Source organism: Gossypium arboreum, chromosome 2, assembly GCF_025698485.1.
Source record: "Gossypium arboreum isolate Shixiya-1 chromosome 2, ASM2569848v2, whole genome shotgun sequence".
Taxonomy (NCBI): Eukaryota; Viridiplantae; Streptophyta; class Magnoliopsida; order Malvales; family Malvaceae; genus Gossypium; species Gossypium arboreum.
In genome coordinates, this window is record NC_069071.1 from 47,218,799 (window position 1) to 47,235,600 (window position 16,802).

Consider the following 16,802-nt stretch of genomic DNA (forward strand, 5'->3'; position numbering starts at 1 on the left):
GCAAAGCAATCAAATTATGCCCGGTGCCCCCAAATAGAAGTCCCAATCTTCACTTCTTGTTTCCTTTCTTGGTTCCCAGATTTATTGTTTCAACGGATTCTTAATGAGGCAAAATCTGTTTACCCTCTTGTTCCACCATTCTTAGCAAGTCGAGACGAGACATAGTATTCAAGATTTTCTTGCTTCAAATTCTCCTAAACAAACAAGCCTTCTCAAAATCGATTTGGGACTCAGAACGGGTTTGTTCATCTGTTGACATCCGAGCACCTGAAAGTTGAATGAAAAAAAAGACTATAGAGGGCATCCAAGTATTGGAACCAACAAACGAAATGTTATGGCATGGCATGAGGCAAATGTAAGGACAAAGCTATGAAATGAGAAAATGATTATGAAATTAGTGATAATGCGAAAGATCATGACAAAATGCATCTTCATTGATATTCATTTGAATGATAAAGAGCGAATGCAAGCTTTATAAAAGAATTCTATTATATCTAAGGACATAATAGAATGTTAATGTTTGAGCATTACTCAAGACTTATAAACTACAAGAAGGTTCTCGGCAGTCCAATTATTCAACATGAAACCAGGGGGACAAAGGCGTATCCTTGAGACATCTTTACTTGTGTCAGCTCCTTTGTCAATGAAATTTATACTGATGTTCTGAAAACCCTTTTCGATCATTAACATTGTGCCTTGTGCATTGTCCTGCCTCGGGTATATCATTCCCGCAGACGTAAATGTTCTTGACAAAGGAGGGAATTCCATAGGCTCCCATTCGGTTCTCACTTTTTCAATCTTTCAATTTTCTCATTGAATTCACCTCCATTACTCTAGCTTGTCGGTGAGTTTTATATGGATGACGTGGTTCCATCTTGTGGTATTACAACTGCGAATTATATATTTTATCTTCACGACCGAGTATGGGATATGCAATGTATGAATGAATGCATGAATGTCAAATGGATGTCATCATGAATGAATATGCAAAATTTGGTGTTAATTTCAAGATAGCCCTGTTTAGGCATTTCCTTAATCAAAAGAGTATTACACAATGTTTGGTCACTCGTATAATTGACTCCTCCATTAGAAACCCGTTTTGGCAACCAATCTTTAATCAACACCTTCCTAATATGATGCCTATAATGCATGATGAAAACAATAAAGCAAAGACAAACAAACTTGATTAGTAATTTAATACAGCAGAAAAACATAGAGAACTTCAACAAATCGAACTACCCGACCTAGTTTATTAAATGACCGATCCTCTTATATAGAAAGTGAAAATGCAAAAGGCAAGAGGCATTCCTCCCGTGCACTTATTTTGGGGACTACTAAACGGACATAGGTTCGGCATGGCTCTAGTTAGGTGGCTTGTATGGTTCATTATATGCGGTTTTGGTTCTAGATAGGTACTCGAATTGCCCGTACTATCATCTGCTAAGATTAGCATGGAGCCTCGGTCATGGCCCATCATAGGCTTACGAGATCAATTCGAGGGATTACATTTACTTATGCCTATGCGGAGGGACAAGTTAACTCACGAAAGCATAAGTCATATGTAACCCGAAAGTATTCACTAGCCTATGCGGAGGGACGAGTTAACTCACGAAGGCATAGCGTTTACTTTCACTTAAACGGACAGAGCCCGGGTAGGGAGCTTATGTTATGCAAAATGCAAGTGCACGGTGTGTGGGAGAAACTTGCAATCCTTCCATTTATTTTAAAACTACAAAATTAAAACGAAAGATAAAACAAATTAGGAGATACGTATGTATGATTTTTTCGAAAACAAAACTTAAGGATCATGATTAAATATTAATTTGAACACGGAAATTTGAAAATTTTGACAACACGCGTTTAATTCAACTCGACTCTCAAAAATGGAGGTCCCCAGTGGAGTCGCCAACTGTAGCGACGTAAAAAAAAAAATTTAGTTTTGCTTGGTCGCTAATTGTGGCGATTTATTAAACATTTGAAAACCAACTTTCGATTTTATTAACAAAGGGAGTCGCCACCGATCCTTTTTTATAGGTGTGATCGGACACCTAATAAAATTATTTTAAAACAAAAAGAAGGCCAAATTTAGGTCTACATGAAAGTCCGAGCAAAATTGGGGTTCGGAGTCGATTCTGCGTGAGGAAGGTATTAGCACCTCGCGACGCCCAAAATTGGTATCTCATAAACATGTGTTGACTTGATTTTCAAAAATACGAGTTCAATATAATATTTAATCGTGATCCGATTGAAAATGTGAATTTTAGTTTTCGATTTTTTTTTAGAAAGGGTGTCCTGTTTTTAACACAAGCCGATGAATTTCACCCAACATAGCGATGAAATCGATGGCTTAATATTAAATCGGTACATTGACTTATTTTTGAAATTAATTAAAACATGAGAAAAATATTCCTAAAGTGAGAAATTAAAATAGATAAAGGACGAAAAAAATGATATCATTAATGAAAAATATTAACATGGAATACTAGAATATTAGAATAACAATAATAATGATATTTACAAAATAAAAACAAATCATGTACTAATAATAAAATAGGAAAAATGATATATTTGGTAATAATAATATAAAATAATAATATGTACATAAAAATACATATATATATATATGCATATAATAAAAGTATGTAATAATAATAATAATATCTACAATAAAAGAAAATATTAGGAAACGTACATAAAAAATATATACATAAAAATTTACAACAATAATATAAAATAATGATATGTGCAAAAAAAAAATATATATATATATATACATATGTACATAAAATATACACTAATATAATAATAGTTATAATAATATTAGCAATAGTAATAATTTGTAATAATAATATATACACAATATGGTATTTAATATATATATATATATATATGTATATAATAATATTTAAGAATATATACATAAGAAATATATAACTAATGGCATTAAAAATATATACATAATATATATAAAATACCTAAAAAAGAAGGGGAAAGAAGAGAGAAGGGAGGGGAAAGGAAATCCGGCCAAGGGGGCCTTCACGGTCGATCGTCGATCGTCGCCGTCGTCGTCAACATCATCACGCCACCGCCCAATGGCAAGGTGAAAAGGTAAAATTTTTAACAATATATGTATATATAAAGAAAGAAAAAAACAACACAAAAAATGAAAAAAGATTCAAAAAGAGGAAAAAGAAAAGATGCAACCTTTTATTGATGTTTCTTTTGTGTTCAAAATTTGAAGAGATTTTTGTGTTTTTTTTCAATCTTTTAAAATCCTCCTCTTTTCTTTTTTACATGATTTTGAATGGCTTTTATAGCCATCTTTTACATGATTTTTTTTTTTTTTTTTCTATTTTGTAGGTGGTGGTGGTAGACAATGGGAGGAAAAATGGGGCAAGTGGGAAAGTGGTTAGGTGGCTAGGTTTTTTTATCTTTTTTTGTTAGGTTTTTCTTTTTTCTTCTTTTTTTTTTTTGGGTTAGGTTTTTTTTGGGGTAGGTTTTTCTTTTTCTTTTTTTTTCTTTGTTTTTTTTTGGGTTAGGTTTTTTTTTGGGGGGCTTAATGGGCTTTTGAATTGGGTTTGGGTAGATGTAAATGGGTCATGGGTTAAGGGTTTTAGTGGGTTTAGAGGTTTGGTTGGGTTTTCATATAATTGGGCCCGGGCAATTTGGGCTTCTACATCCAAGGTACTTACCTTAATGGATACTTTGTGACCGCCCTAATTTGACCCTAGTCAAAAAGTGGTTTCGGAACCACAAAATCGAGTCACAAAAATAATTAAATGTTATATTATGTGCTTATTGTATGTGGAATTTGTATGTGTGAATATTTCGTGCCTTGATTTTATCAATTAGGTGTTAATTTACAAGAAAGGACTCATGTGATAAGGCTTGAAAATGTGATAGGTGAATTTTAAAGTGGCCAAATAATGCATGAATTATTGACATGGGGGACTTGCATGTCAAATGGACCACTTTTAATTTAGTGGCCGGCCATAATGATGGTTGATAGATAATATATGCATTTTACTTTAGCATTATAATAGTTAATGTCTTTATATTATGAAATAAAGAATAATTAAAATAAGAAAAGAGTGATAAAAACAATGTATGTTAATCTTTCTTTTCCCCATTGCCGTAACTAGTGAAAGAAAAATAGAAGAAGAAGCCAAGGCATTCGGCCAGGGTTATTTCATAAATCAAAGGTATGTTAATGTGATTTTGATGTAATTGTTTATGAAATTAAATTGATAAGTGCATTGTATAGTTAACCCATGGTTTAAATTCATGAATTATTGAACATATGTGCATTTGGAAATTTGTTAAATTGTGATAATTTGATAGCTTTTGGAAGGTGTTGTTTAGATGTTAAATTTGCTTATATAATGGCCGAATGAGTGTAATGTTAATGAATGATTAAGTTGAATTCATTGTTGAGAGGTATGAAGTTGAAGTTGCCGTATATATATGCTTTTGGGAAAGGAAATTTGTTTTTATTTAAATTAAGCATGTTCTTATTAAATTGAGCTTTGAATTGATGTAATTAAGTGGAAAATGAATTGATGGAGTTGTGAGTGTATAAATTTCCTTAGTTGGGGCAAAGCATGTATTCGGCCATGTGAGTTAAATGTTAGATTTCAAACATTTGAAGTTTTAAATTATAAATGGTTATTAGATGAGTCCTAAGCTTGTTAATCTTTGTTTGTGAAGTTGTCAATTAATATATTAATTAGGGAATTGAATATTGTTTATAATTTGAGGTTATTGAAAGTCGAATTAGATGATAAATAACAATTGGCTATTGTGTTTATGTGAATATATATATGCTGAATGTAGCCTTGGATAAGTAAATTTTGATGTACTAGATTGGTAACATGGTTATGCCAATTGTGAAATTGTGATAAAGGTGCCAAGAAATAATTTAGTTGTTGGTGTTTTAAAGTAAATTGAAATGAAGTTTTTCCGAATGTGTTTATTAGTGTGTGAAATTTGAATTGTAACGTTAAATCATTAGTATGTGTTCTATGATTTCCGAATGTGAATTAAGGTAAATAATACGGAGAAGGATGAGTTGAGTTGTAAAATTTATGTATATGAATTAGTGGTTAATGGAAAATCGGTCAAAGTGATTAATATGCATTTGTATATGTTATAATGGCTGATTGTAATCAAGAATAAAGATGTGAATGAATGGTTGTTAATGAGTTGTCGTATGTTTCTTATTAAGAAAAATTGTTAATGTTTGAATCTAAATAAATTAGTTAAGTAATTAAACAAACCGATTTATTTTACCTAGCTCAAGAGCAAAAGGAACTTAACTCGGAAAAGGGAAAAGCAAAACAAATGGAATAGTCGATTCATAGTTGTCCGGCGACATTTAAGGTAAGTTCTTAAGTGTTTGTGTTTGATCATGTTATATGCTTAAGAGTTGAATAATCATAATTAAGAAGATGTTTGATTGTATATATATATACATATGTTCTTTGTGTTGAATGAATATTAAATTAAAGTTATGAGCCATATGTGACTAGTATATCTAGTCGACTTTGATACTATTAAATGATGTACTAAGATATGTGTTCCAATGTGGAAATTAAACCCTATGTGGTTGAAAGGATGAAAATCTTTGTTCATAGATATGTGTTTCAGTTATACGTAATTGAAGTATAAGTTATGAAAGTATGAAAGAACAGGTGAATTGTTTATCGAAATGTGATATTCGGGCCTCGGCCTAGCAAGCTTTAAGCTGGTGAATAATATTATCGGGCTTCGGGCCTAGCAGGCTATAATGTCGATGAGATAATATCGGGCTTCGGGCCTAGCAGGCTATAATACCAGTGAAATGATATCGGGCTTCAAGCCTAGCAGGCGAAATGCCGGTGAATGAGTTCAGACTTAAAGTCTAGCAGGCTTCGTGCCGGTGATGAATTCGGGTTTAAAATCTAGCAGGCTAAATGCCGGTGATTTGATAAAAGTCTAAGACTATGAGACCTTGTGTTAAATCGGCAATTGAATTTGTTCAATACATTAAGTTGGCCAGGTATGTGATATATACTTATACATTTTAGATCGATTGGAATTGAATCATGAATGTGAAATGAGAAGCATAGGTGAAGATGTCATATGTGTATGTGTGTATTCGGTCATGGTGAAAGGTTATATGAATTATGTGAAATACCATTTAGATATGAATGATGAAAGTAACTGTGATTATGAAATGGTACAATGGTTAAATTCGGTTGAATTAAAGTTGACACTGAAGTATTTAAATGCCTATGTCATATATGTGAGTAAGGGTAAAACCATCATAAATTATCGATAAGGGTGGGCTTAAAGGAACCATCTTATAATTGCTAATTTGAACGGTTAAAAGCGAATCAATGAGCATGATGTATTGTATTGAGACTATGCTTAAGTGAAATTATAGATATGTGATGAAATTGATTGGTGATATACATGTTTAAATAATATGAATGCAAAGAATGTGTGAAAGAGTAAATTTGTAATAAATCTACTTGGGACAGCAGCAGTAACGTGATTTTGGAAAATCACCATAAATTGTGGGAGTTGAGTTAGAAGCTGAATAAATTATGTAATTAAAGCTTAACGAGTCTAGTTTCTTATAAAAGAAACCGTGTAAGCAAAAGAATTTTTGATAATGAGATATTTGAAGTGGCGTGAGATAGATTCAAATGACTTTTAGGTCCCCTTTTCTGTTTTTAGAAAATAATTATAATTTGTACAAAAATGGTTATAAGATAAAATTTATATACTTAGACTCCTTAATGAGTCTAGTTTCAAATGAAATCAACGATAACATATTTTGAATTCTGTATAATGAGAAATTTGATTCGTAGTGAAGAGTGGTCAGATTAGTCAAGAAGTGAAGTAGGGGAAACTTTAAGAAAAATCTGGTATTGATTGCCCAAACAAAAAATTCTGACAATTTTATGGATAGAATATATATGAGTCTATTTTCAGAAAAAATTAACGGCAATTGATTTGGAGTTTAGTAGCTCCAGTTATAAATAATTTAGTGACTGTTGCTCAGGAAGTCAACTTGTAGTGAATTTGTGATTATGTTGTAAACATTGATAAAACTTGTTAATGAGTTGCTTATTGTTTTCTTATAAACTTACTAAGCGTAAAGCTTACTCCCCTTTTCTTTCCCATATTCCTTAGGGTTGCCACGTTAGCTCGGGTTGGAGGCTGTCAAAGATATTATCACATTGTCGAGTCTACGCTATCGGCGTAAGTAAATCTTAGTTTTTCGAGTCTATGGCATGTATAGGGTTGTAAAGTTGAGTATGTAATATTATGATTAAGCCAAAGACTTTGGCTTGTTATTAAGGTAGTTTGATTATTCATATGCTTGTATGTTATTATCTCCTATGATGTGGTTTATAGCATGTATATTTAGAATTTGAATTGTGATTCATTGTTGAGTAAGTAAATGATACAAGACTAGTATATTGGTAAATATTTAAAAATGCCTCATGAATGTTTTGGGGCCTTGTAAGCCCGATTAAAGGATAATATACGCGTGTATGAAAAGTTTAAAATTGATCAAAAAAATTTTACGGCCTGGTTTTATATAAATGGTTGAGTTTAAATCTGGTAGCACCTCGAACCCTGTTGCGGCGAGGGATACGGGCGAAGGGTGTTACATACTTTACGATACATAATCAAGCTTCCATGTACTCCAATACATCATTAATCCAGCTTTGAAATCCATAAATCTCCATTTCCTTATTCTCATACACCAAAAATACATTCAAAAAATAATATAGATTTCTTCTAAGCTTTCTCATAACATAGTTTTTTAAAAAAAAATTAAGCTAGTGGAGGTGTAGGAAGCCATTTCTTACCTTATTGAAGCTTTCTCACTCTAGCTTCAACTTCTCTCACTAAAACTCCATAAAACCTAGGATGCTGTTGAAGAAATGGATGGATGGATGAATTGAGCTTAGAAGGTTGTTTCCATGGAGATTTTGACAAAATCTCAATGTGAAAGATAAGGCTTTCGAGAGAAAATGGAAAAAAAAACCAAGAAAATGGAAAACAAGAAGAGGAGCCATGGGAGGCTGCTATCGGTTTGAGAAGAAAAAAGTAAAGGCTGGTTTGGGGGGATTCTCCCATTTATAAAGACTAACAAATGGGCCCAAGGCTCAAGCTCAACTATTCAAGTTTAATTTGTCAAAATTGTGTATTGATTCTTTAATACGATGTTCCAATGATCCAAAATAATTTTCAATATCAAATATCATATTTAAATATTATTTCCATAATAGAAGTCTCGAGAATTAATCAAAACCCTTCATGGCAAAATTATCATTTTGTCTCTTTTTACCCTTTCTCACAATTTCATCTCAAAATTTGACTCCTGGATTGATCCAAATTCTTATTTCATATTTAACTGTTAATATAAGTCCATGGGTGGTGAGAAGTGTAGAGCCCTCCCCCTGGTGAAAATAGAAAAATTACAATGTAGTCCTTATATTTTCTAATTTTTCCAATTTAATTTCAAATTTGATTTCCATCATACTAATGCATATTTCAACTAATTCTTATTTCAATAAATCAATAATAACTTATATTTTCACATTTTGGTCAAATTGTATTGTCCATGTACTTTTTAATTTTTCCATTTTAGTCCCAAATTTTATTTCCATCATACCAAGACATATTTCATCTTATTCTTATATCAATTAATGAATAATAACTTACATTTTCACATTTTGATCAAATTTTTCTTTACTCCTCATAGTTTTCAAAAGTTTCAATTTATTTTTATTTGTCATACTTTCACCTTACAACTCCTTTTAGGGTATTTCCTTCTCCATTTTCACATTTTGATCAAATTACACATTACTTCTGGTATTTTCCAAATTTTACAATTTGATTTTTTTGTCTTACTTATACTTTTACTTTTACAACTCTTTTAAATATTTAGAATTTCTTTTTATAATTGAAGGTGGGGAATGAAATTATTTGGGATCCCAAACATTTATATGTACATAGATCTTGAAAAAAAAAAGTCAATTGATTTTGTAACTTCTGTTTTATAAGTTAATGATCTAACAAGAAACTAACTGAACTATATAATAGAGTTTACCCGAAATTAAATTATAGAGAAGGAGAAAACGGCAGGGGGCAGGGTAGCGTTTAAGCAAACAAGAATCTTTCACCACTTCGTTTTTATTAAGGTAAATGAATAAACAAACTCCATCTCTTATGATTTCCTATTTTCTCTTTAAATTCTCTGCTTTTCTCAATATTTTCTCTGCACTTCAGTACGGATCTCAGTCTCAATTATTTTTATCAGACAAAACCGCACTTCTTTACATTCCCTCCGGTATTGTAAATAAAACTGCTTCCTCAATTTTATATAGGCTGCGAATTTTTCTCCTTATTCTATGTTCTCATGGCGTGAATTCTTGTTGTAGAATGGCTAGTTTTGTTGTTTTCATGTTGAACTGCGTCAAACTTCTTCTGTTAGAAGAAATTAGATACATTGAAGAAGTCTAGTCACTTTTTAATGGAATCTTGTGTTTATACGATCAAATAATCTAGTTATTTTTCCCTTATTTCATTATTGTTACAGGATTCATCTTTTCGTTCATGTGATTTTTTTCCGTACAGAAGTTGCTGTTAAATTATTGATAAAAAATCTATCAATAGAGAATTTAATATTCTTATCTTAAATGATTTATTCTTGAATATTTTCTTTGTGTGTTTGATGTCAAATTGTTCGCTTTTCAGGTACATAGCTGCATGCAAGATTGTCTGATTCACATTTTCAGTATCTTGGGAAGACAATTTGTAGTTATCGGTATAGTTAGAAACTTTGTAAAAGATATGTCGACTGTACCAGTAAGAAGGGTTTCTCGTCAAGATATACTGTTGGTAAGATTTTGACCTTGATCTTTATACTTAATGAATGATCTTCTATAGTGAACTGAATCCCTATGTATTAATTCTGTGGTAGGTATAAATTTATGTTTTCATTTTGTTGTTTTCATTTTCCCTTATGAAAACTTAGATTTCTTGCTAAATTATTACTTTATTCTGGGCAGAGTGGAGTTGTGTAATTATTGTGGGTTGAGTGCTATGTAGATATAGTTGTTTAGTTGGTAATTCACATAGAAGAAATTTTTTTAATGTTTCTATGGATTTTAATTTTTGGAGCTTTTTAGAAGAATGGACTAATAGATGGAAATAATAACAAACGAAAAAAAGGTTGTAAGTTTATAAGAGTTCAAATTTAAAAGCAAAAGCATGGGCTAAATTATTGAAGTTTTGGAATCTACTTTTCATTTATGGAATTGGCCCTTGATCAGCTCAGACACCAGTAAAAAGCCTTCTCAAGAGCAATAGACTGTAATTTGTAACTGTGACAAGTTTTGTATTACTAAATAATATGTGCAAAGATAAAGGTAAAGGAAAAAGGAAGTTGCTTGCTTTATACGATAAGGTGTAAAGATACAAAAGATAGGAGGGTAGTGGATATCTTTTTAAGGAAAGTGACACTTAATGTGGAAAACTAAATTTTGCTGACTTAGAGATCTTGGCTGATATTTCTTATAGCCAAGTTATGCTATCCATCTAGATAGCTGCTTTTTTTTTTCACTATAGAAATCACAGCAATTTCTGATCTCAGCCTTGGTCTATTCTCCTCCTGATTAATTTCACTTGATCTATCCAAGTACTAACATCTTAGAGGAAACATAGACCTTGTCCTAGAATCTAAATTGCCAATAGCCTGCGGTGACATGGAAAAACAGACAAACAAATCCTTGGTGAGTCGTTACTAACTTTCATTGTGTTTGGTTTTTATTTTTATATCAAAATAAAATCTTGTCTTTGGATTTTGTGTTGTTCGACCAACCACCTTGTGGGAATGCTAGAGATATGGTTATTGTTGGGATTCTTTTTCATTGAGTTTTTGATTGTATGGAGCTTATAATGTCATTCCTGATTGTCTTAGCAATTAGCGTTGAATGCATCTTCATATGCTAACTATGAAAAGTTTAGATAACCGAAAATAATAATTTTAACTGAAGACTATTACCTGCTATTTAACCTTTCTGATGAATATCCGGATTAAATTCTTGACATGGTATTAGTCTCATACTTAAGGAGAGAGGAGCGGAGAAAGGAGAAACGGAAAATATTGTATAAAACTGTTTTTATTACCCCCAAGCAAAATTAAGATTTATATCTGAATTCTGATGTTCTATTTTTTCTACATGGTCAAATGCTGTTCATCCTTTTGTTTATGTGCATTGAGCTGTTTCTACTGTCTTAGATTTGTTTGGCATGTAGGCTTTCTGTGAGGTGGTACGTTGTCTATGATGGCTAATGTTGTTTTACCCTAATGTGTGAATTTAGGTTCAAAACCTTATAGAAAGATGCCTTCAACTCTACATGACGCAGAAGGAAGTTGTGGAAACTCTGCTGGCTCAGGCCAAAATTGAGCCTGGTTTTACTGAACTTGGTATCAAAAAGTTAAAATATTTTATTTTCTCATAACAGCCATGCTTCTTCTTGGTTGCCCATCCTTATTTGAAACCCCACTAGCTTGATACCTATAGCCTATTATAAGAAGAGATACTCTAAATCCATGTAATGGCTGTGCCCTACATCTGCCAACCCTTATGAAAAGATTAAGAGCAAAGAAGAAAGTAGGCCCCACTTTTTAGAAGCAGGGCTTGCAGTCCAGGACCCGTTTCTCAGATGGATTGACTTGCCCTTTGGCAAAAATCTGTTTTAAGGAAAGCTTATAGGCTGGATGGTCCAAGCCGCCTTTTTATTACCTAGGCTTTAACTTATTGTTGGGATTATTGGCAATGTACAGCGATTGTTGTCGATCACGGGATTCTGACAACATTTTACAGTCACTAAATAATGTTAGTTTTTTTTAAAAAAAAAAATTTATTTCCTTGTACTAAATGTTTCATGTTTATCAGTTTGGCAAAAGCTTGAAGAAGAGAATCGAGAATTCTTCCAGGCTTATTATCTCAGACTGATGGTAAAGCAACAAATAATGGAATTCAACGAGCTACTTGAGCAACAGGTGCAACTCATGCATCAGATTCATCCATCTGGAGTTTCCTCAATCTCTAATTTGAATGGACCACATTTGTCACAGAGTAAGATTGCTTTTTGCCTAGTTGGGCATGTTATTTTCATTTCTGTTTAATCGCAAGTACTCAAGATTTGTGGAATTGGCTCTTTTTGGCTAAACAATCATTACACATTTTTATCTAGCAGCAGAGATTGAGGGTAGTTTCTTATTCTCATTTTATTTTAATATAACTGTAAAGATGAATAAAGATAGAAGAAGGCTTGTCTAAGTGACAAAAACCATAAAGACTTCATTTTACTTCTTACTTATCTGTAACTGTGTAGAATTTGGATATTGGCAGGTTTGGACATCAGGTGATCACTTATAAACTTATTTCCTATATCCACTTCTGATAAAAGGGACCAGTTGTATGAAAATTTCTTATTTTGCTTTTCTTGTTTTTGGTCTATTTACTTTCTCAGTATTTTTTTATCTTTCTTGCAGTTTATCCATTGATTTTTGAGTATGTAGCAATCTATTGATAATTATTGAATGTCCCTAAGTTTAGTTTCTGAAAATCTGAAAGCCTTTCTCCAGGTTTCAACATTCTGCTACTGATATAGCTTTCTCTTATAGTGCCCCAGAACTGTGCGCCAGAGAACACAGGAAAAGCTCGGAAGCAGGAGAGCTTGCAGCATCTCATGGGATCTAGTTTGCCTAATGTATTCAGTAATAGTAGTTCATCTTTGTACATTGGGACACATGCTAGTATTGAGCTTCCTACCCATGCCAGCAGGATTCATGCACCATCAGCCATGCTTTCAACTCAGAATTCAAATATGGGTTTGATGCAAGAAATAAATGGGAAGATGCTAAAATCAGCAGCTGGTTTTTCACGCAGTTCTGCTTACATGTTTGGTGCTGAGAGCAGTCTTCTAGAGACACGTCCAACAATTGGGGATACAGCTTTCAATAGTGCAGAACCAAGCACACAATCACTAAATGAACCACTTCCGGATGCTGACATTTCTTCATTTGGACTTTTAGGCCAGATCTCTCTCAATTTCAATCTTTCAGATCTCACAGCTGACTTTTCTCCGAGTTCAGGTTTCTTTCTGTCAATTTGTATGGGCACATGTATTTGCCCTGTAGCTCATACTTTCTGCGTGCATCCATGTCTTCATTGTAAGTCTGTTTTAGACATTATGCTGGATTTAGCCGAGGTTGGAGGCCTTTCATGTGTTCCCTATCTAAAATATTTTCTCCAGTTCATAAGAGTACTTGGCCCAGTTACCATCAGTTAATTCATTCATGAAAATCACAATATTTTAAGCATAGTCTATTAATAATTTCAGATATATTTATTTTCATATAGACGTGATCCAAATAACGATATCTAGTTATACTTACTTTAAGAATAACCTCTCAGGTATACTGGAAAGCTACCCCCGATCACTCTTTTTAGGAACAGATAATGAAAATTTCTTGGATTCTCATGAAAGAGAACATCAAGGTGATATTCTTTTCTCCACTGTCTCCCCGTCCAAACTTTTATTTGTTGATTTGTTAACTGTGATTTACAAAGAGCAAGATATTTTTTATATCTGTGGATTATAGGAGAGAACAAAAGGTTGGACACCATATCAGAGGGATTAAGCTTTGATGGTTATAGAAATAAGTAGCTCTGCAAAGGCAATGGTACAGGTTTACAAAGAGTATATTAATTTAGTTTATTTTTTCCTCATGAGCTGTGCTAGCAACTGTTTGGAATTTACTTGCATGGTAGATTCTTTGAGAAGTTTTTGCATCTACTAAGATACTTTTTACTCCCAATATCACTTTTTATTTCCAATATCATGTTTTTTTGAGTTTCATCCTTCCCTTGTCAGTATACGTTTTGTTGTATCATATCTTAAAATAACCAAGTATTAATTAATCTTTGATTTGACCGATGGTTTTTTCCAGTTAAATGTTTTTTCCAACTATTAGAATTTAACAATGGCATATAGAAAATCTAGTTCGTTTTCTGTATTTCTCCTCTTTTTCTCTGCTTGATGTTTCACTGTATCATCTGTAAAGTCACAAAAGATGGTTTAATGAGCATTTTGATAGGTTTGTATGCGCTCCCTTCAACTTCAATTAATTGCATTTGGTGTTCTAATATGATGATCAAGTTTATTCTTCACTGCTAAATTTGGTGATCTTATTTTAACCGCAAGAAAATCCTTGCATATTTTTAGATGAAACTACATATGCACTGCGTCTAAGTTCATTTATTTTTGAACATCTAGTTAATTGAAGAATGCTAATGGTTATTGTATAAGTAATGGAATGGATTCTAATCATTATATTACAAGGTAGTCAATGTGATCATATTTTAATCTTCTCTCTCAACTTGCTAATGTTACATTAGCTATTTGTGAGAATATTTTCTTCCTTGGCATTTTGTTATATTTGGTATTCAACTATCACTTACAACTTTTTTTTTCTTTTGTACGATGTATTACTACAGGTCCAACTGCTGCTCTAGGCAAACAAAGGTTTGTATATAACATTTTGGAAGCTGAAAATTTCAACTCCTTTGGTTTATAGACAGAAGTTCACTGACGATGATTGGATGGTTCGAAGATTGGAAAACAGGTTAAAAATAAATTCAAAGGAACATGCATAGTGTTTTGTTTTCCTTTTGTGCCTATGATGTTTACTCAGTCAACTTGCTTTTGTCTTGGAATCTGTGTGGCACTGTGGTGTTGAATGCTTCCTATGATAATCTTATTGATAGGTAATGAGGGATGGGCATTTTGGTTGACTATATATAATTACATGTGCATATATAACTAAGGCCTTTTCGTTTGAAATAGGGTTTTTGGATTACGTTCAGTTGAGCATCTTCCAAAAGTTTTAATGTCAGAAGTTTGTAAACCAATATGCAGAAATATGAATAATATCAGATAAAATTTGAGTTTTACTCTTCATGGAGTATCATTAAGAGGTGGCATTTAGGAGATCCAGAGTTTGAATCTGGAAGTTTGTAATCCTGCCCTAATCCTTGAGTTGTAGCTTCTTTTGTAAATATCGTACGGTTTTATTTTATCTTATATAATCTTGTTTTAGATTTGTTTGCTTTGTTGGGATGGAATGACTTCAAAATTATCACTTTGTCCATAATTTGGTCTTGTGTTGATTCTTGTAGAGTAAAGTTAAAAGGGAAGATCCATTGCCGTTAGTTTTAGCCACTGCAGTTACACCCTCGGTTGTGATATTGTAATTTTCTATATAATGATTTGCTTGGGCTTAGCCATCGCTGGTGAGGCGGCACAAAGTATTTTTTAATTGCCTTAGACGCACAAAGTTGAATTTGTTTATTTATTTTTGTCAAATGAGGGAATCTAAACCTCTCGTTCTCATCTCCTTCTTGACGCTAGAGAGTGAGAGTTGAGCTTCTATGAGAGGCCTTCTGGCCTTCGGGCCGGCATCAAGCATCTTCCTCGCCGTTAAGGCCCTCCTTTCTCTTTTTGTTTTGGTTCACCAATCTTCTTTGGTAGTTCAGCGAAATAATGTTTAGATATTGCTTCTGCTGTCTTCCTTTAGCCTTCGGTCGTCGTGGAACGGACGACTGAGATCTCAGTTGTTATATGGTCGTCACCACGGTTGTTAGGAGCCACCTCCTTTCGTTATGGCGAGGTCCACTTCTGATGGTTCCTGCTTTTGCTTTCTTGCCGGCGAAGCCCTTTCGCTTGATGTTCTGGCTTCGACGCTACTTTGGGGCCATGACGTTTGAATTTTGATAGATATCTGGAGTCATCGCACCAGAACTTGTTTCTAGTGGTTGTCGCTACTGAAATGGCTTTGGCTCCACCTCCATCGACATTCGACCAGCTCCATAATGCTTTTGGTACTGTGTTTTGGACTTTGTTAGTGGCATGATCTTTACCAGAGTTGTGCATGCCGTAGCTGGGTACAGTTGTCATGTCCCTTAGTTTCCCTGGTGCTTTCTCTTCTCCGTAGTGGCTGGTGAATGCTCTTAGGTTTTTTCATTTTCCTCTAGGGGGATGGGGAGTTGTGTCGGGCTTTTAAGCCCTTGTTTTCATTATTGTTTATTTCTGGGATTTTCTGACTCGTGTTGTACTTGACCTTTTATGGAATGAATCTTCCTATTAGCAAAAAAAAAAAAAAAAATGTTATAAATTAAATGGATGTCTACAATCCCTAAGTATATTAATGTAATAAAACTTTTTACTTTATTTATAATCAAAAGATCATTAAATGGAGTAATTAAAAACCTTAGTTCATTAAATGTAATTGAATGTAAAGGAGTTTATAAATAGTACCTTGTAAGTGAAAATACGACAATAAAAATTATCTTGTATTTTCATCCATTTTATTTATTGTTTTATTAATTTTTCTATAACACGTTATCAAGCACGAGCTTTTACGAGTTCATAGTGAAATTTACGTCATTTCGACTTTATATAATTTGTCTCAGATAACTCTCGTTAAACTATATACGTGATATCGTATTTTCATAATTCTTTTATTTTATTTTCTAGATGAAATATTTGCTTTGGGTAACATTTGCACATTTATTTTTACAACTAAAATCTAATAATGATAATTATATATACATGTTTTTTATTAAAAGAAATTTCAATTAATTTAATTTGTGTTAAGTTATTATTATGACTATTCCTCTTTATACCAATATTTGACATGCATATTATTATTTAGCAAATTTGGT

General features: G+C 32.7%; 1 protein-coding gene across 8 annotated transcripts; it reads left to right on the plus strand.

Moving 5' to 3' along the window:
• Nucleotides 1-8,841: 8,841 nt before the first annotated feature.
• Nucleotides 8,842-16,257, plus strand: LOC108464314 (uncharacterized). 8 transcript variants are annotated; one of them, XM_053024791.1, is made up of 8 exons: nt 8,842-9,203; nt 9,760-9,903; nt 11,389-11,494; nt 11,967-12,149; nt 12,701-13,171; nt 13,494-13,577; nt 14,577-14,704; nt 14,926-16,257. In XM_053024791.1, exons 2-7 carry the CDS (start codon nt 9,772-9,774, stop codon nt 14,654-14,656), a joined length of 1,056 nt encoding a protein of 351 aa, XP_052880751.1. In that variant the 5' UTR covers nt 8,842-9,203; nt 9,760-9,771; the 3' UTR covers nt 14,657-14,704; nt 14,926-16,257. The 8 variants fall into 8 exon arrangements, 7 of the variants coding, with proteins under 7 accessions (XP_052880751.1, XP_052880752.1, XP_052880754.1 ...); XM_053024792.1 differs by having other exon boundaries at nt 15,656-16,257; XM_053024794.1 differs by adding an exon at nt 13,682-13,768 and having other exon boundaries at nt 8,845-9,203; nt 14,577-16,257.
• Nucleotides 16,258-16,802: the final 545 nt, after the last annotated feature.

Excerpts from the sequence above, each read along its gene's own strand:
- LOC108464314 (XM_053024791.1), top strand. The coding sequence starts at position 9,772 with ATGCAAGATTGTCTGATTCACATTTTCAGTATCTTGGGAAGACAATTT. Across the intron at positions 9,904-11,388 it reads CTCGTCAAGATATACTGTTG|GTTCAAAACCTTATAGAAAG; the intron begins GTAAGATTTTGA and ends GTGTGAATTTAG. Across the intron at positions 11,495-11,966 it reads GCCTGGTTTTACTGAACTTG|TTTGGCAAAAGCTTGAAGAA; the intron begins GTATCAAAAAGT and ends CATGTTTATCAG.